Raw genomic sequence first — 20,930 nt, 5'->3', positions numbered from 1 at the left:
CCCCCCCCACCCCCCCATTTCCGAAGAAGGGTCTCGACCCAAAACGTCAGCTTTCTTGCTCCTCTGATGCTGCTTGGCCTGCTGTGTTCATCCAGCTCTACACCTTGTTATCTCAGGTTTAAGTTACTTGTGGTTTCAACATTTGGACTGGAACTGCAGACAACTCCAAGAATAAGCTATCACATCTGCTTAAGCCATTATATTAATCTGTTCAGTATCTACTTTGACATTTCTGATCCATGATTTACATTGATTCCTCACTCTGTTGTCCTTGCAGCGTCGATGGTTAAGGGGTGATCTTACAGAGGTTTATAAAATCACGAGCAGCACGGATAAGGTGAATAGCCACAGTCTTTTTCCCAGGGTAGCAGAGTCCAAAACTAGAGGGCATAGGTTTAAAGTGAGAGGGGAAAGATTTAAAAGGGACCCAAGGGACAACTTTTTCACGCAGAGGGCGGTGCATGAATGGAATGAGCTGCCTGAGGAAGTGGCGCAGGCTGGTACAATTACAACATTTAAGAGGCATCTGGATGGATACATGAATAGGAACGGTTTTGAGGGATATGGTCCAAATGCTGGGAGGGACTAGATTAATTTAGGATATCTGGTCAGGATGGACAAGTTGGACTGAAGGGTCTGGTTCCATGCTGTACAGCTCTATGACTCTAATGTGTCCTAGTTTACTATGTATTCTTTCCTCTCAGGAACAGTACTCTAGGCAACATCGTATTCCAAAGATTTCAATGACATGCCCCACTCAAGGTCAAAAGTTTTAAATTTAAAGTTTTTCGTCCCCACCTATGGACATTTCCCTTAAATTTAAAAGGATAAGCAACAAAATTCTAACACACATTGAGGCCCTACTATTTATCTTGTTGGTTGCAGAACAATCCAAATAAATAAACAAAAGTCTTAACAGTGCACAGAACCTACTTCACGCTAAAGCCAGGCCTCAAAACCTGTCTTTAAAAGAAATCACCATGGCTACTGAAACACAGACAAGTTAATTATTAGCTTCAAACGCACAAAATCCATCAGTTACTATTTCATAAACTAGAAACTCAAACTCAACAAATAACATTAAGAATTATTCAAAGTTTATATCACACAGCTCTTAAATATCACTGCGCAAAACAATATTTTTCCCCAAGTCATCGTTATCTTTTTGGTCGACTACCTTTGGTGTCCTTTTTTTTGCATTCAAGGGATGCAGGTGCTGTTTAGATCAGCATTTACTGCTCATCCCTAATTGCCCCAGAGAAGCTACCTTCTTGAACTGTTGCTATTCCTGGGTTATATAAGCAAGAGAGTTTTTGACACCTCGACAGTGGTGACATACTTCCTACTCAGGACAGTGTGCAACTTCGAAAGGAACCTTTAGGTAGTGGTGCTCCTATGCATCTCCTGCCTTTGTCCATCTGATGGGAGAAGCGACAGGTTTGGTAGGAGCCCTGGTGAGTTACTAGTGCATCTTGCATATACTACATCAATGGTGAAGGGGCTGAGTCCTGATGGTGGTAAATGGGATGCCATTGGTGTCAAGCCTGAAGTGTTGTTGGCAGAGCAAGTGGAAGCATTCTATCACCTCTGACTTGTGCCATGTAGGCAGTGGATGAAACAGGTAATGAGTTACTGCAGAATTCTTAGACTCCAACCTGCACTTGCAGCCACAGTACTTCCATGACGGACCAGAAACTGAACTGAACACAGAACGTAGAACAGTACAGCACAATACAGGCCCTCTGACCCACAATGTTGTGACGACTTATTATACTACTCTAAGACCAAACTACCCTGTGTACTCTACATTTTACTATCATCCACATGCCTATCCAAGAGTCGCTTAAATGTCTCTAATGTATCCGACTCCACTACCACTGCTGGCAGCGCATTCCACACGCCCACTGCTCTCTGTGTAAAGAGCCTACCTCTAACGTCTCCCCAATACCTTCCTCCAATCACCATAAAATTATGCCCCCTCGTAATTGTCATTTCCACCCTGGGAAAAAAGTCCCTGGCTATCCACTCTATCAATGCCTATCGTTATCTTGTACACCTCTATCAAATCACCTCTCATCCTTCTTCGCTCCAAAGAGAAAAGCCTTAGCTCCCTCAACCTTTCCTCATAAGACCTGCCCTCCAGTCGACATCTTTCCTATAATGAGGTGACCAGAACTGAACACAATATTCCAAGTGTGGTCTAACCAGGGTTTTATACAGCTGCAGCATAACCTTGCAACTCTTAAACTCAATTCCCCTGCCAATGAAAGCCAACACACCATACACCTTCTTTACAACCCTATCAACTTAGGTAGCAACTTTGAGGAATCTATAGACGTGGACCCCAAGATCCCTCTGTTCCTCCACATTGCCAAGAATCCTGCCATTAACCCTGTATTCTGCATTCAAGTTTGACCTTCCAAAATGAATCACTTCACACTTTTCCAGGTTGAATTCCATCTGCCACCTCTTTGCCCAGCTCTGCATCCTGTCAATGTCCCGTTGCAACCTACAAGAGTCCACAACTCCACCAACCTTCGTGTCATCAGCAAACTTACTAACCCACCCTTCCACTTCCTCATCCAAGTCATTTATAAAGATCATAAAGAGTAGAGGTCCCAGAACAGATCCCTGCGGAACACCACTGGTCACCAAGCTCCAGGCTGAATACTTTCTATCTACTACCACCCGCTGTCTTCTATTGGGCAGCCAATTCTGTATCCAGACAGCCAAATTTCCCTGAATCCCATGCCTTCTTACTTTATGAGGGAACCTTATCAAATGCCTTGCTAAGATCCATATACACCACATCCACTGCTCAACTTTCATCAATGTGTTTTGTCACATCCTCAAGGAATTCAGTAAGGCTTGTGAGGCATGACCTGCTCCTCACAAAGCCATACTATTGGACAATGGTAACTACCAGGACACTGAATGGGGAATTCAGCAATGGTAATGCCACTGAACATCAAGGGGAGATGTTTAGATTGCCCCTTATTGGCGTTGTTTATTGCATAGCACTTGTATGGTGCAAGTATTTCTTGCCACTCTTCAGCCTAAACCTGGATGTCATTCAAGTATATGATAGTGCAGACATCTGGACCCTCTCTTGGAATCTGAAGGTCACAGAATCAGAGTCACAGAGTCATACAGCATAGAAATAGGCTGTTCGGTCCACCACAGCTATGCAACCAAAAACGCCAGACTGTACTACTTCCATTTACCTATATTCAGTCCATGGTCTATGTCCTGGCACACAAAGTACTCATCCAAAAGCTTCTTAAATGTTACGAGAGCATCTGGCTTCATCACCCTCTCAAGCAGCACGTCAATCATTCAATTCCAAACCCGTGTAAATCTCCTGTCTTCAATACTCTAATGGCATCAGAATGTTCTTTGACGGAGCAACTTGTGCTGTGGATGAGGGGAACCAATAGATGTATTGGACTTAGTTTGCACCATCAAAAGTTATTGTGGAAAATAAAAGCTCATGGTGTTGGGCAACATGGAAAGATGATTAGCTGGCTAACAGGAAGCAGAGGATAGGAATAAATGGATCTTTTCTGGGCTGGGAGGATGTCGTCAGTGGTGTGCCACAGAGGTCGATACTGGGGCCTCGACTCTTGCCAATCAATAGAAATGATCTGGATGAAGGAAGAAAAAATAGTGCTAGTTGGGACGGTTTAACTGGAATGGCAGGGGGCTAGGGACCAGAGCAGCAGGTCAGCAAATGGAGGGATTGAAAGGAGGATAGATGTTGGGACCAGTAAGTCAGAAATGACGGACAAGCAGAGATAAGTAAATGAACACGATGGGTACAAATGGGCTGAAATGTGTTTACTTCAATGCAATGAATATTACAGGTAAGGCAGATGAACTTAGAGCCTGGATAAATATATAGTCACGGTCATACAGCATGGAAACAGACCCTTCGGTGCATCTAGTCTACACGACCATTTTACCAAACTAAACTAGTCCCACCTGGCTGCATATGGTCCATATCTCTCCAAACCTTACCTATTCATGTCTTTATCCAAATGTCTTTTGAAAGTTGTAACTATATCTGCATCTACCAATTCCTCTGGCAGTTCATTCCACATACAAATCACCATCTGTGTGAAAAAGTTGCCTCTAACATCTCTTAAATCTTTCTCCTCTCACCTTAAACCTATGCTGTCGAGTTTTGGACTCCCTTACCATGGGAAAAAGACCTTGGTTATTCACCTTATCTATGCCCCTCATGATTTTATAAACCTCTATCACAAGTGATGATGTGGCCATCACAGAGACTTGGTTGAGACAGGAACAGGACTGACCGCTCAACTTTCTAGGGTTTTGGTGTTTTAGTCGAGATAGAGAGGAAGCAAAAGAGGTGAACGAGTTGCATTACTGATCAGAAGAATGCCACATCTGCACATCTATACTGGAGGGCTCATCCACCAAGGCAATATGGGTAGAGCTCAAAAATAAGATGGGTGTAATCACTCTGATAGGATTACACCATAGATCCTGCTGAGACAGTAAGGCACAAATATGTAGGCAGATTTTGGAAAGCTGCAGAAGCAACAGGGTTGTCATATTGGGTGACTTTAAAATTCCATAATTGTGGCCACACAAGTAAATAGGGTGATAAAGAAGGCATATGGGATTGCTTGCCTTCCTTGTTTGGGGAACTGAGTACAAGAATCAGGATTTCATGTTGCAACTTTATAAGACTTTGGTTAGGCCTCACTTCGAGTATTGCATTCAATTCTGGTCACCACATTACAGGAAGGATGTGGAAGCTTTGGAGAGGGTACAGAAGAGGTTTACCAGGATGCTGCTTGGATTAGAGTGTATGAGCTATAAGGAGAGGCTAGAAAAAACTCAGGGTTGTTTTCTCTGGAGCAGCAGAGGCTAAGGAGAGACTTGATCAAAGTCTATAAAATTATGAGATGCATAGATAGGGTTGATGGTCAGAATCGTTTTCCCAGAGTTGAAACGTGTAATACTACGGGGCATACATTTAAGGTGGGAGGGGAAAAGTTCAAAGGAGATGTGTGGGGCAATTTTTCTTTTCCCGACAGAGTGGTAGGAGTCTGGAACACTCTGCCAGGGATGATGATGGAGGCAGATACGATAGAGGCGTTTAAGTGACTTTTAGATAAGCACATGAATATGCAATCAATGGACAGCAGGCAGGAGGGATTTGTTTAATTTGGCGTCATGTTCATCACAACATCATAGGCCAAAGGACCCATTGCTGTACTGTTCCATGGTAGCTAATTTTGCTGATGACACTAAGATAGGTAGAAAAATGAGTTGTGAAGACATAAGGAGACTGCAAAGGGATTTAGATAGGTTAGGCGAGTGGGCAAAGATCTGGTAAATGGGGTATAATGTGGAAAAGTGTTCATTTTGGCAGAAAGAAATAAAAAGCATTCTATTTAAATGGTGAGAGGTTGCAGCGCAGAGAACTGCAGAGATCTGGATGTCCTCGTACACAAATCGCAGAAGGTTAGTATGCAGGCTTAACAGATAATCAAGAAAGCTAATAGAAAGTTATGTTAATTGCAAGAGGGTTGGATACAAGAGTAGGGAGGTTATACTTCAGTTATACATGGCATTAGAAAGACTGCATCTGGAATACTGTGTACAGTGCTGGTCACTGTACTTACCGAAAGATGTTAATGTGTTGGAAGTTCAAAGAAGGTTTACTAGTCTAGTCCCTTGAATGAATGGATTGCCTTAAGAGGCTAGACTTGCATCCTCTGGTGTTTAGAAGAGTCAAAAGTGCCAACATTGAAAATACAAGATCCTGAGGGGACTTGACTGGGTGGATGTGCAAAGGATGGTTCCTCTTGTGGGAGAATCAAGAACTAGGTGTTATAGTTGAAAAATAAGGGGTAATTTAAGAGAGAGATGAGGAAGCAACATTCTGAGGGTTGCAAGTCTTTGGAATTCTCTTCCTCAAAAGGTAGTTGGTGCAGAATCTTTAAATATTTTTTAGACAGTTGTAGATAGATTCTTGATTACCAAGGGGAAGAAAAATTATCGGCGGTATGCAGGAATGGCAAGCTGAGATTACAATCAGATCAGCCATAACTTTATTGAATGGCAGAGCAGGGTCAATGAGCTGAGTGGCTTACTCTTGTTCCTTGTTTGTACATTCGCAATTTGTTCTTGCTACATTTGGACATTGAATGCTGCAGTGTCTTGAGGTGTCACAAATGGTACAGGACACTGTGCAGTTGGTAAACATCTCCACTTCGGACCTGCATGTTTTCCTCCAATTCACTAATCATCCTGACTTGGAAATATATTGTTGTTCCCTCAGTGTTATTTTGTTAAAATCCTGGAACTCCCTCCCTGTCAGCATTGTGTTTGCACCTATGCCAAAAGGGCTGCAGCAGTTCAAGGCAGCAACTCAATACCATAATTCCAATAGCAATAAATGCTGGCCCAGCCAATTAAATCCACATCCCATGAATAAGTAAAAGGCTCAGTTAAGTTGTATAATTAAAGTTAGGGAAAATAAAGTATAAGTCAAGGCACAATGGGTAGTTCACCAAGCAGAATGCCCCTCCTGTGGCATGCTGGGACTCATGGACACTTCTCGTTACCTAGAAGAGGCAATGTTCACGATTTGTCACTGGCCACACAAGCTTGAGATCCCTGCTCTTGAACTTCAGCAGTGGCTAAAATCACAGATCCATCCATGAGGGGGAAAACTATGTGGACAGCACAGGGAGATGGTCACTCTGCAGTTTAGGATTAACCAGACAAATAGGGAATGGGTGACCACCAGGCGGTCCAAAAAGAAACAGGCAAGTATAGGTGTCTGTGCTCATTGACCAGTTTTAAGACAATAAGACATAAGAGGAGGAGTAGGCCATTCAGCCCAGCACGTCTGCTCTACCATTCAATGAAACCATGGATAAATTGATAACCTTCACTTCCACTTTCCTGTGTGTTGTGCATTGGTGAAAACATGGTGGACTGTCACTTGAAGAGTCTAAGAGATGTAACAGTGACATCTGCCATTTAACACTCTGGCCTCCTGGTCCTTCTAGGAACTTAACACTATGTTTTCCTCATTATCTTTGATTCCATCGCTGATTTAAAAAAATCTGTCCGTCTCAGCCTGGGATATACTTAATTACCCAGCCTCCACAGCCCTCTGTGGTCTTCATCTCTTCTTAGTCTTAAATAGCCCACTTACTTGATCTGTCCAGATCCCTGCACACAGTGTCATCCTCTCGATTTGCCTTACCACCTATTTTTGAGTCAAATAGGAGATTTACCTCCCTCATTCAAGTCATATGTATATAATATATATAATAAATAGATACGGTCCCAGCATTAATCCCACTCCATGGGTTACCAGCCTGAAAGTAAGTGTTCTTTGTATCCAATATTTTGCTTTCTATTAGTTAGGGAATTTTCTATCCTTGGTTATACTATCCCAACATCAGGTCTCATATCTTAAGTAACCTTATGTGCATTACTACATAGAACGCCTTTTGGAAATCCAAATATATTACACATTCTGGTTCCCCTGTATCTATCCTGCTCTTTTATCCTATAGGACTCCCAAATCCCTCTGTGCTGTTGCTTTCTGCAGTCTTTCCTAATTCAAATAATATTCAGCTCCTCTATTCTTTCTGCCAAAGTACATAATGTCACATTTTCCCACATTATATTCCATCTGCCAAGTTTTTGTCCACACATTTAACCCTATCTACATCTCTCTGCAAAGTCCTCATATCATCCTCAGTGCTTGCCTCAACTTTCCCACCTATTTTTCATGTTATCCACAAATTTGACTATACTATATTCACTTTGCTGTTCCAAGTCATTAATATATATTGTAAATAATTGTGACCCCAGCACTAACCCCTGTGCCATTCCACTAGTTACAGGTTGCCATCCTGAAAATACCTCCCTCATCCTAACTCTCTGCCTTCTATTAGTTAGCCTGTCCATGCTAACATACAGTCTCCAATCTTACTAAGTTGTCCAAAGGATGGTAATTTATCAAGCAGCTTCTGAAAATCCAAATATATTACATCCACTGTTTCTCTTTATCTATCCTGCTTCCACTATAATTAGGGCAGCGTCCAAGAAAGGGCGAGTGTAATATACTCATATCTTCTGCCTCTGTGTGAGATCTCCTTTTTGATATCTTATTCACCACAACTCTCCTTGCAGTACCTTTATAGACATTATGAGTACAGAAGGTTTTTGGATTTCATGTTAGCTGCTGGTCACCTCACATACTACTTGCTCTTTGCTTCTTTTCATTTCTCTCAACCCCTCTGAAATGTTTATTTAGTCCAAATCTCTTTTCTTTTATCAACTTGATATAATTGCTCTACATTTGCTAGAAATGATAAAGCCATACACTGGCTGCATTAAAACTTGTTCAAAACTAACAGAAGTGAGCAAATGTTTAATTTTACTGGCATCTCCCACAATTTTTATATGCTTCATTTCCACGTGGCAACTTGTTCAAAAACAAAATTCTAGAGATTCATTTCTGATCTTTGGCTATAGGTAAAGACAAATGAATGATGTTTTTGGACTATCTGGTTGCCACTGTTATAGCTGCTCAGTGAAGCTGTTTGTACATGCAGGACTTAAAGTTGCTCAATGTTTTGCCGAGCAAACACGCTCAATAACTGTTCATTTAAGCAACCCCTCTGTTCCATTTCATTCCTGAATACATTAACCTATTTATACAACTCCATCTGGACAAAACAAGCTGCACACAGAGGAAACTGTTGTTAACTAAATAAAATGCTGTTGTGACAATTTAAAAGGCTGCTAAAATTATAGACTGACTGGTAACTATGTACATACATACAGCATTTCCTATTACAATGCAGTTTATTCAGTAAGAACGATTTCCAAACTCCCTCACCATTCTTAGAAATAATTCACTTTTGAAATATTAATGGAACTTTCAATTCTTCAAGTATTTGAGATGCAGTCACTGAACAAATTTTAAATGTTACAACCTATTTGGAAGTAAATTGAAGTGTAATTTTAGTGCATTACATTTTCATTGCTTCTGAGAATATCACATTTTTAAAACGTAAACAATCCAATTGACCATTTCAGTAACATTTAGAATAACCTGCTTAGTATGGTAGCAGAAACAAAAGGGTATGGACGTTGAAATTGTAATGGGATGTTTCTATTAAAGGATTCAGCATCCCAAACATTGAATTGCCTTTCCTTGTCTTAAAGATGCATTATGCTCCCAAAGAATTAGCTTAGTGCACACCACTGGAAACATCAAGTCTTTCAACAACTCATGCATTTTTATCTTCATTACCACAAATGCATTTCCAAAAGAGATTAGAATGATTTAAAATGATCATAATTCATCCCAAAGCAAGACTGAAATTAAACATCTGTGGCAAAAGCAACTATAAAAAGAAATGAGGGAGCCTCTGAAATGTCGACCTTCTTCCTCAGCCGATGACTCCCCAGTACCATTATTGACATTGCCCTCAACCGGGTCCGACCCATCTCCCCCACTTCGGCCCTCACCCCCTCTCTTCCCTCCCACAATAGCGATAGGGTTCTCTTGTCCTTACCCACCATCCCACCAACATCCTCAGCCAGAAGATCATTAGCCGCCATTTCCACCCCTCTAGCAAGTTGCCACCACAAGACACATATTCCCCCTCCCCTCCCATCAGCCTTCCACAGGGACCATTCCCTCCAGAACACCCGTCCACAGCACCTTCCCCTGCAATCACCAAAGGTGTAACACCTGCCCATTTACTTCCTCCCTCCTCAGTATGCAAGGCCCCAAACATATCTTCCAGATGAAACAGTGCTTTACCTGCACTTCACTCAATTTAGTCTACTGCATTCACTGCTCACAATGTGGTCTCCTCTACACTGGGGAAAAAAGCGTAGACTGGGTGACCGCTTTGCAGAACGCCTACATTCTGCCCACAAAAATGACCCTGAGTTCCAGTTGCCTGCCACTTCAACACTCCACCTTGTTCCCTCACCAATATCTCTGTCTTAGGCCTGCTGCAGTGCTCCATCAAAGCTCGGCATAAGCTGGAAGAACAACCTCTCATTTTCCGCTTGGGGACCCTACAGCCTTCTGGAGTCAAGTGTCGAGTTCAATAACTTTAGGAACAAAAACCTCCGTTCTGAGGAAGGGTCACCGGACCCGAAACGTTAACTCTGTTTTTTCCTTCACAGATGCTGCCAGACCTGCTGAGCTTTTCCAGCAACTTTGTTTTTGTTCCTGATTTACAGCATCCGCAGTTCTTTCGGATTTTACTGAACAACTTTAGGGTTTGAACTCTCCTATGTCTTAGGCCCCACCCCCACACACCAGGCCTTGTTATCACACAGTCTGCTATTACACACAACCCATTGTTAGCCACTAACAGTCTCCATTAACAGCTATTCACTCTTCCAGCCAGATAGTTATCAACTCCTTTGTCTGTCTAACTGTTCTCTCACTTTGGGCTCAATCCCCAACTATCATTTACTCTTGGTTCAGAGATAGTAGGAACTGCAGATGCTGGAGAATCTGAGATAACAAGGTGTAGAGCTAGATGAACACAGCAGGCCAAGCAGCAGAGGAGCAGAAAGGCTGATGTTTCAGGCCTAAACCCTTCTTCAGAAAGGAAAATATACTCAGCTCTACACCTTGTTATCTCTATCATTTACTCTTACCTCCTCCCCACCACCCTATCTTCTGCATTTTCCTAGCTTCCATCAGTTCTGAGGAAGGGTCACTGTAGCCAAAACGTTAACTTTGATTTCTCATCACAAGTGCTGCCAGACCTGCTGAGCTTGTGTGTGCATGGATAAAAAGAAACTAACCTCCATGACAACAGAAAATCTTCTCATCCACAATAGCAGCAATTGGCAGACAGTTGAAGCAGTCTGTGAATGTTTTCCAAAGCTTGATATTAAAGCGCCTCTTGCCTGTTTGAGGAAGAAAAAATAGCTGAGAGGAATTAAATCTTTAATAATTGTTAAACAGTTGAAGTTTACCCCAGCACATCTCACCCAAAAACCTTAAGAAGAAATAATATTAAACAGACTAATTGAGATTTGGAACACATTGCTACAAGTTTTCTTTTGACTGTTCCATGTTGTAGAAAATTAAAACATCAATATGTTTTATAACTAGGCCCTTTTATATCCGAGCCACTGCAATGTTGTCAATTACATATCAGGATAACATAATTCAAGCTCAAAAAATTGACCAGGATGCTCGAGTACAGAAACACTCAGTATCAACAACTATATCTTGCCTTCCATGTCAAGTTCTTCGAAGCTAATCACGAGATATGTCTTTTTAGTATTGATCTCTGCTGCAACCGAACATTAAACTAACAAAAAATTCACATATACTGCACACAAATATACAAGGAATATACTTGGCTACAGTTTGAACATGATGCAAGCCTGGAACATATTCAAATACTCTGCACATAAATCTGGACCCATTGACACTAGATCAAGAAACCCTGTTATACTAAAGGTAAAGTTGCCATAGTCATACTGGACTATATGCTGCTTTTTCATTAAACAAGGACTACTTTTTAATCACGAGGGTCCAGGTGAGGGGAGAGGTGGAGAAGGAGAGTCCTTCATCATTATCTTAGCTGATGCAGTATTTGAACCCACACTGGTGGCTTCACTCTTCATCACAAACCAGCCATCCAGTCAACTGAGCCAACTGACTTCGAATTGTATCTTTTTTAAAAGGTGAGAAGTTGTAACCAACTTTCATCGAATCTTAGTTAGCCTGAATATTGCACATGGTCCTGGTCATCATAAACAGAAATACAGCCACTTGACAAGATACAAACATATGGGAGGTATGATCAGTAAATTTGCAGATTACACGGTGGTGTGCTAAATTGTGCGAAGTAAAACCTTTGACTACAGGACAATATAGACCAGCTGGTCAAATGGGCTGCACAATAGCAAATGGAATCAAATCTTGAAAAGTGACAGAGGGACCTAACTGAGATATAAAGGACACTGATAGGGAAAACCTTTTTCTCTTAGTAGCGGGGATCAATAACCGGGGGCACTGTTTTTGTTTAAGGAGCAGGTTTAGACAGGATGTGGAAAAATGTTTTCACCCAGATGGTGGTGTGTATCTGGAATTAAATGCCTAAAAGAGTGGTAGAGAAAGGAGCCCTCAAGGTATTTTAGTAGTATTTAGAGGAGTAATTAAAACACCATAGCATACAAGGCTATGGGCAAGGTGCTATAAAATGGCATTAGAATAGATACATGCTTGATAGCCCCATGGACCCCAAGGAGATTTTTTTCTGTGCTGCAAATGTTCTCAATCTCCCTAACTCTAAACGGCAAAAGGATTATACCAGAGTGAGATTATTTATATCAGGAAAAGACAAACGGAAGGTTGAAGGGTAATCAAATACAATGTTTAAAATTATAGAAAGTTTTTGATAGAAGATATGCAGCAAATCCAAACTGTATTTACAATTTGCACATATTGAAACATGCAACAGATTTCACAGAAGCATTATATAACAAAATATAACATTGAGCCACATGAGGAGATATCAAGACAACCAGAAACTTGCTCAAAGAGGTGGGTTTTCAGAATATTTTAAAAAGGCGGCAGGGTGGAGAGGGAATTCCAAAGTACGGTGCAATAGTAATTTTATGGGACAGCCACCAACAGGAGAGTGATTGAGAATGGTATGCTAAACTGCCCAGAATTCAAGGACATGTAGATGTATAAGAAGGTTATAATGGAGATTACAAAAAATAACAAGGACAGGCCATAGAGATTTAAAAATAAGGATGAGAATTTTAAAATTGAGGTATTGTTTAATCAGGAGCCATTATACATCAGAAAGCAGTTGTGACGGTGAATGGTACTTTGTGTGAGTAAGACACTGTCAATTGAGTTTCACGTGACTTTAAGCATATGGAAAGCAGAATGTGGGAGGCTGGCAAGACACTTGTTGCCATTCCCTACTTGCCTTTATGAAGCCAAGAGTGCAGATCTTCTATCTCATGCAGAAGTTTCAGGGTAATTCCCTCTTTACCCTATATAACATGCTGCCACTGCTAGTGAACGGTGATGAAAGATTCTAGGTGGTGTGATTTTGACCAAGTCAGCCTAGGCTTGTCTATGAGAGGGGTCTCCAATTTGGCACAAGGTGTTAGTAAGGGGGACTCTGCGGGGTTGACTGGGTAGTGGACTTGTAATTTCTAGTGTATCAGTGGTTGACCGGTATACAGCTGCATTCAATATTTTTTGATGTGTTGGAGTTTTGAACAAATTATTTGCTTGCTAGGCCATATCAGAGGGCAGCTAACAATTAATCATATAGCTGAGAGTCTGGAGTCACATGTAGGCCAATAGATTTACTTCTCAGAAGGGAAGTAAAGGCATTTAACAAGGCATTTGATAAGGTTCCCCATGGTAGGCTCATTCAGAAAGTGAGGCGGCATGGGAATCAGGGAAATTTGGCTGTCTGGATACAAAACTGGCTATCCAATAGAAGACAGAGGGTAGTAGTAGATAGAAAGTATTCAGCCTGGAGCTTGGTGACCAGCGGTGTTCTGCAAGGATCTGTTCTGGGACCTCTGCTGTTTGTGATCTTTATAAATGACTTGGAGGAAGTGGAAGGGTGGGTTAGTAAGTTTGCTGATGACACAAAGGTTGGAGGAGTTGTGGACAGCGTGGAGGGCTGTTGTAGGTTGCAACGGGACATTGACAAGATGCAGGGCTGGGCAAAGTAGCAGCAGATGGAATTCAACCCAGAAAAGTGTGAAGTAATTCACTTTGGAAGGTCAAATTTGAATGCAGAATACAGGGTTAATGGCAGGATTCTTGGCAGCGTGGAGGAACCAAGGGATCTTGGGGTCCACATCCATAGATCCCTCAAAGCTGTTACCCAAGTTGATAGAGTTGTAAAGAAGGCATATGGTGTGTTGGCTTTCATTGGCAGGGGAATTGAGTTTAAAAGCCGTGAGGTTATGCTGCAGCTCTATAAAAGCCCGGTTAGACCACACTTGGAATATTGTGTTCAGTTCTGGTCGCCTCATTGTAGGAAGGATGTGGAAGCTTTAGAGAGGGTGCAGTGGAGATTTACCAGGATGCTGCCTGGACTGGAGGGCAGGTCTTATGAGGAAAGGTTGAGGGAGCTACGGCTTTTCTCTTTGGAACGAAGAATGATGAGAGGTGACTTGATAGAGATGTACAAGATGATGAGAAGAAAAGATAGAGTGGATAGCCAGAGACTTTTTCCCAGGGTGGAAATGTCTATTACGTGGGGGCATAATTTAAGGTGATTGGAGGAAAGTCTAGGGGAGATGTCAGAGGTAGGTTCTTTACACAGAGAGCGGTGGGCGGGTGGAATGCACTGCTGGCAGTGGTAGTGGAGTCAGATACTTTAGAGACTTTTAAGCGACTCTTGAATAGGCACATGGATGGTGGTATAATGTAGGGTATGCAGGGTAGTTTGAACTTAGTAGGATAATAGGTTGGCACGACATCATGGGCCGAAGGGCTTATACTGTGCTGTACTATTCTATGTTCTATGAAACTAGTTTGTTTTTAACTACAATATTTTTATTACGTTCAAAAGGTAAACAAACACGTACCAGTATTTGAGTACAGAAGTTAGGAAGTTATGCTGCAGTTGCACAGGATGTTGGTGAGGCTGCATTTGGAGTATTGTGTTCAGTTTTGGTCACCTTGCTATAGGAAGGATGTTATTAAACTGGAAAAAGTGCAAAGGAGATTTACAAGTATGTTGCCAGGACTCAAGGGACTGAGTTTTAAGGAGAGGTTGGACGAGCTAGGACTTTCTTCTTTCGAGTGTAGGAGACTGAGGGGGAATCACGAGAGGCATGGATAGGGTGAACGCACTAAGTCATTTTCCCCGGATTGGGAAATTGAGGACTAAAGGGCAGCAGTTTAAGGTAAGAGGGGAAAGAATACATATTTAAAAGGCATTTGGATGAATACATGGATAGGAAAGGTTTAGAAGGATATGGGCCAAGTGCAGGTAAATGGGGTTAACATGGATGGACATTTTGGTCGGCATGGACCAGTTTGGTTTGAAGGGCCTGTCTCCGTGCAGTAGGAATCTATGATACTATGAACAGGATTAACTTGATGCCTTTTCCAAGGAAAAGGTGGGCTGTGGGATTAAATTGCTCAGCTCCTTCAAAGAGCCATACAATAAGATTCTACGATTCAACAGTCTTTGTATTCAAATAACTTTGCTAAACAAGTCAGTTACAAATTTGAGTCCAGGATTATCAGGCTGTTCTTTAGTTGGTTTATGTAACTTACTGTCCACCTCCAACTTGGCACGTACACCAAATCCCAGAATATTGAACCAACTGGATGAAATAAAAAATGCTTTTGGTCTGCCAATATTCTGCTGCCAAGCGCCAATCACAAAAAGCCAACATGAATCAAGAATCTTAACTTGCAAACCAAAAACACTAGCATCAGTATGATCTGTCATAGTTGTATGGCTGTTGGTAGTTGAATTAGATGAAATCAAACTAGCTTTTGCAATGGAATATAAATTTAATTCCACTTCAGATCTTTTAGAGAAGCACAGGAGTCTCAGCCGAGCGACTAATTTATATTTCTGGGACCCAACCACAAATATAACAATTAATCAGTTGCAGCAAAGCAAGACCATCCTTCCCATTCCACAGAATCACATAATTGTTATGGTGCAGGAGCCAACCATTCAGCCCATCGATCGTGAACAGGCTTTTCAAACAAGCATCATTACCTAGTGACAATCTCGTGCTTTTGTCCCCTTATCCTTGCACATTATTCCTATTCAAAAACAAAATCATCTAAACCGTCTAAATTCCTCAACTGAACCTGCCTGACTAGGTTTCCAGGAAGTGCATTCCATACCCTAACTCATTACGTGGAAAAATTCTCTCACATCATGCTTGCTTCTTTTGCTTGTCACTTCAAATCTATGCCCATGTGTTCTTATTCCTTTTATAAGGAGAAGTGCTCTCCTCATTACTCTATCCAGCCCACCCATAATTTTGAAAACCTCCATCAAATCTCCTCCTCGCCTTCTTTTCACCAAGGAGAAAAAAATTCTAACTTCAATTTATCCTCAACGAAACTTCCCATTTATAGTCATAGAGCTGTACAGCATGGACACAACGGTCCAACTTGCCCATGCTGACTATGATATCCTAAATTAGTTGAGGTTGTTGAAGTTGGTTGGCTCGCCGAGATGGTTTCTTGTTTCGCAGATGTTTCGTTACCATGCTTGGTAACATTCTCAGTGCAGCCTCCGATGAAACGTCGATGTGTTTTCCCACCTGGTTTTTAAACTCTGGGGTCCGTCAAGATGGATTGCCTCACTTGCGGGTTTCCTTCGTGGTGGAGTGTATATGGGGTCGAGTCCAATGCGTTTATTAATAGCATGCTTCGTGGAGTGCCAGGCTTCTAGGCATTCTCGTGCCTATCTCTGCCTAGCCTGTCCCAGGATCTTGGTGTTGTCCCAGTCGAAGTGGTGGTTCTCCTTGTCCATGTGGATTGACATGAGTGAGTACTCAGACTGGAGTCCAAAACCTCAGAGATCCTAAATTAATCTAGTACCATTTGCCAGCGTTTGGTCCATATCAATGTAAACCTTTCTTATTCATATACCCATCCAGATGTCTTTTAAATGTTGTCATTGTACCAGCCTCCACCACTTCCTCTGGCAGCCCATTCTATACACACACCACCTCTGCATGAAAAAGATGCCCCTTAGGTCCCTTTCGCCTCTCACCTTAAATCTATGCCCTCTAGTTTTGGAGTCCCCCATGCTGGGGAAAAGACCTTGGCTATTCACCCTATTCACGCCCCCATGAATTTATAAACACCGATAAGGTCACCCCTCTGCCTCTGACACTCCAGGGAAAATAGCATCAGCCTATTCAGGCTCTCCCTATAGCTCAAACCCTCCAACCCTGGCAACATCCTTGGAAATCTTTTCTGAATCCTTTCAAGTTTCACAATATCCTTCCCATAGCCAGAATTGCACGCAGTATTTCAAAAGCAGCCTAACCAATGCCAGGTACAGCCACAACATGACCTCCCAACTCCTGTACTAAATGCACAGACCAGTAAAGGCAAGCATACCAAATGACTTCTTCACTATCCTGTCTACCTGGGATTCCACTTTCATAGAACTATGAAGCTGCACTGTAAGATCTCTACTCACAACAATCCTTACCATTAAGTCTATAAGTCCTGCCCTGATGTGCCTTTCCAAAATGCAGCACCTCACATTTATCTGAAAAAAAATCCACCTGCCACTCCTAGGCCCACTGGTCCATCTGATCAAGATCCCATTGTACTCTGAGGTAACCTTCTTCACTGTCCACTACACCTCCAATTTTGTGTCATCTGCAGGTTTGCTAACCACACCTCCTATGTTCACATCCAAATCATTTATATAAATGACAAAAAGCAGTGGACCCAGCAACAGTTCTTGTGGCACACTGCTGGTCACAGGCCTCCAGTCTGAAAAGCAACCCTCCATCACCACCGTGTGTTCTACCTTGGAGCAGTTCTGTGTCCAAATGGCTAGCTCTCCCTCTCTTCCATGTGATCTAACCTTGCTAACCAGTCTACCATGAGAAACCTTATTGAACGCATTACTGAAGTTACAGAGAAACACAGCACAGGCCATATAGATCAATCCACCGCTCTGACCTCATCAATCCTGTTATTTCTTCAAAAATCTCCATCAAGTTAGTGAGACACCATTTCCCACACAAAGTACTGGAACCATTCTTGTAAATTCCTTCTGCACTCTCTCCAATGCATTTCCAACATGAGGACTTACTTATCTGCAATGAAGAGAATCTACTGAAATAGTGAGCAGTAAAGTTGAAGGGAACAGGAAATCCTGAGGCACTATGCCCCAGCAGTTGGCTCCACAGCATCAGAGACCTGGGTGCTAGCCATCTAGCTATGCTGTCTCTCCATCACATTCTCTGTTGCTGACATCAGAAGAGTAATGCAGAATATCAGAGTTCACAAACAGATAAAGGTCTTAATATAGTAATTGAATGATCTACAGAATGAGAAACAACCACAACCCTTCACAAACTAAATAACTAAGGATTGGCATTCACCCATGCTGCTAGATCAAAATAAATTGAACTACTGCATAAAACAAAAATAGTTCCTACATTTAAAATTTTAAAAATCTGACCTGAAAGTGCAATATTGTCTAATTCTGAATATAAGTTAGGCTTATTCTAAACCTGGAACTGTGAAACAATGATAGGGCTAAGGGAAGGCGGTTAAAGAATGGCACCAGTTAAATTACACTTCCAGAAAGTTAGCACAGCTGGCAACTGAATGTTCTTCTCCCAGGTTATAACCGTTCTGTGGTTTGACAACTAAAATCTCTAAATTGAATAACACAAGGTATGATATTCGGTGTGGGCAGAGGACCCACATATCAGTGCGGGCAGAGGACCCACATATCAGTGCTTGTGGCCAAAGTCAGGAAGTTCTTATTGCATTCCAACCAAGACTGGCTTTGGTGATTCTTGTATACAATGGGTAAGAATTCTTGAGAATAATAATTTACTGAAGTATCCAATTAACAGAATCCCTCCATGGCAGCATGCGAGTATGAGCAGCACTGAGAAAAGGAGAAAGGATAACACTGAAGGACAAGGAAAGGCTGGACAATATTGAGGGGGAAGGGGGAAGGAGCAAAGGAAGGAAAGTGCTTTTGAGCATGGAAGAAAGAAGAATGCCAGTGTCAGATGGATTGTATAGGTTGGAGTATAAAAATTGCTGGTGTGAAATAGAGAAATGTCAGGTGGGCGTAAGAGGGGGAATAGAGTGGCAACTTGAAATCACTGGAAAGGTAAGTGAAACTGGTGACAAAAAAAGCAACGCTGACTGGATTAAGGAACAAAAAGTGTAGCATATGCGATCAACAAATGTCAGCAGTGAAAATTATCAAGTGATGGAGAAAAGTAGCAGTATGAACTTGGGATACTTGACATGAGAAAGTTTCAAGTGAAAGGGTGAGAAGTTAGCTAATAGCCCCTCATGATTTTATAAACCTTTAAGGTCTCCCCTCAGCCTCCAACGTTCCAGGGAAAATAGCTCCAGCCTATTCAGTCTCCCCCATAGATCAAACCCTTCCCCCTACTTCATTACATGCTTATCATATCTGCAGGTTTGGCCCCTGGACCCCTGCCATTTGCAACAATAGGTATTGTTCCTGGGATCTGGGGCAATTAACTGGCCACTTCCGGACTTTAAGGAAGGCAAGCCTCCTGAAACCAGCTCTGCCCCTTTCCCTACCCTAAATTCCAGGCGTTTAATGTGTGGGTGGCTAGGAGGTAGGAAGACCCTTTGCAGGCCGTTTTTAAACTTTCTCCCTCTTTTCCCCCACACATGCCCCCAAGCCCACTACATTCAAACCTGTTAAGGGTGGGAGAATTTAAAACTCAGCCCTTGTTGTCACTGACAGTGGCCTGACCAAAACCCGATAAAGGCAGCAACTATAGAACATCAGTGTGACATCCTGTGACAGGAAAAGATCAACTAGCCCATCAAGACTTTCTCACACCATGAGGGCTAGCTGGATCAATATGACTAAATGCTCCCTCCCTCACTATAACTACTTGGTTCATGTCAAGTTTAGTAACAAAGCAATTCGCCAGGTTTCTGTTTTTTAGCGACAGTGTAAACTTTCTTGAACCTGTTAACTTCTGCTTTGTTGATATGTGGAAGTAAATTTGCAACTTTTAGAAACAGGCTCCTTTTTTTAATGCTTTCACAGGAATGGGTACTGCTGGTAGGGGCAGTATTTAATGCCTATCCCTGATTGCCCACAAGGTGGTGGTGAGCCACCTTCCTCAATAGTTGCAGTCCACATGATTCAGAAATACCTCCTGCTCCTTGGGGAGGTAGGATGGGAATTTTAGGATTTTCACTCAGTATATCGTATTCCTGACCTTATAGATGGTGGACAGGTTTTGTAGAGTCAAGAGAAAAGTTGCTTATGGCAGAATCTCCAGCTTCTGACCTACTCTTCTACAGTTTGTGCATGGCTGGTCCAGTTCAGGCTCTGGACAATGATAAATAATCTAATTCCCCATGATCAATAATCTGGGGTTCAGCTGCCAATGAACAAGGGGAGGTGGTCACTGTGTGGTAGTTGCACCTGTGTGATGCAAATGTTACTTGCCATTTATCAGGCCAAGTCTGAATGTTGTCCATTTTTTTTTGCTGAATGTTGGCGTGGACCTTTTCAGTACCTGTGAATGGCACTGAAGTAATTGCCCTTTGTAGAATGCAAACATATTGCAAAAATTCCCAACATTTCAACATAAACCTGCTGAAATGAAGAGTTCTGGGATGACAGATTTCAAATGGTTACAGTAAGGCAAACTTAACAGATTTTGATATGATACCAGCTGATGGTAATTCTACACAAATCAAATGCTACAGTGAACTGTGGTTTGATAGACCGCAAGCTTTATTGTCCTTTTGGTTTACAGTGGTGGCCAACCAAAGAGGCTACTAACATACTTCTAACAGTGGAATAATAAGATTATTATGCAAAAGAAAGACACAAACCATATTATACAAGAACTATTTAAGCAATCTGACTGGAAGCATCAGAAACAAAGATTCATCCATTTTACCCCCTAGCAATACCTATACATGTACACACATCTCTAAAAACCTACCCTGTTTGCCATACTAATGTTTCTTACTTAGCGGACAAGGCTATAATCAACTTCTTTTCAGCAATTTGCTATATATTCACTAGATACTATTATCATAACATTGTTCAGGAAATCTCCCTCCCAGAGACCCTGAAAACAAACTAATTGAGCTTATTAGTTAACCCTAAATCCACTTGCAGCCTTTTGGATGTCTTTAT

At 41.9% G+C, this 20,930-nt stretch overlaps 2 protein-coding genes across 2 annotated transcripts in view; one reads left to right on the top strand and one right to left on the bottom strand.

The window, feature by feature from the left end:
• Positions 1–15,500, bottom strand: part of LOC109910556 (protein phosphatase 1, catalytic subunit, beta isozyme) — a 36,406-nt gene extending 20,906 nt beyond the window's left edge. Inside the window, exons 1-2 of the mRNA XM_048596675.1 lie at positions 15,323–15,500; positions 10,843–10,947 (exon numbers count right to left, since the gene is read on the bottom strand). Coding sequence (XP_048452632.1) covers positions 10,843–10,947; positions 15,323–15,500 — 283 coding nt within the window. The remainder of the gene's footprint in view (positions 1–10,842; positions 10,948–15,322) is intronic.
• Positions 15,501–18,761: 3,261 nt separating this feature from the next.
• Positions 18,762–20,930, top strand: part of si:dkey-177p2.18 (phospholipase B1, membrane-associated) — a 12,491-nt gene continuing 10,322 nt past the window's right edge. The window contains exon 1 of the mRNA XM_048596674.1: positions 18,762–18,893. Coding sequence (XP_048452631.1) covers positions 18,762–18,893 — 132 coding nt within the window. The remainder of the gene's footprint in view (positions 18,894–20,930) is intronic.

The sequence above is a fragment of the Rhincodon typus genome, chromosome 5 (assembly GCF_021869965.1).
Source record: "Rhincodon typus isolate 14 chromosome 5, sRhiTyp1.1, whole genome shotgun sequence".
NCBI lineage: Eukaryota > Metazoa > Chordata > Chondrichthyes > Orectolobiformes > Rhincodontidae > Rhincodon > Rhincodon typus.
The sequence above is the reverse complement of the archived record's forward strand: the minus strand, read 5'-3'. Positions and strand labels throughout refer to the sequence as shown.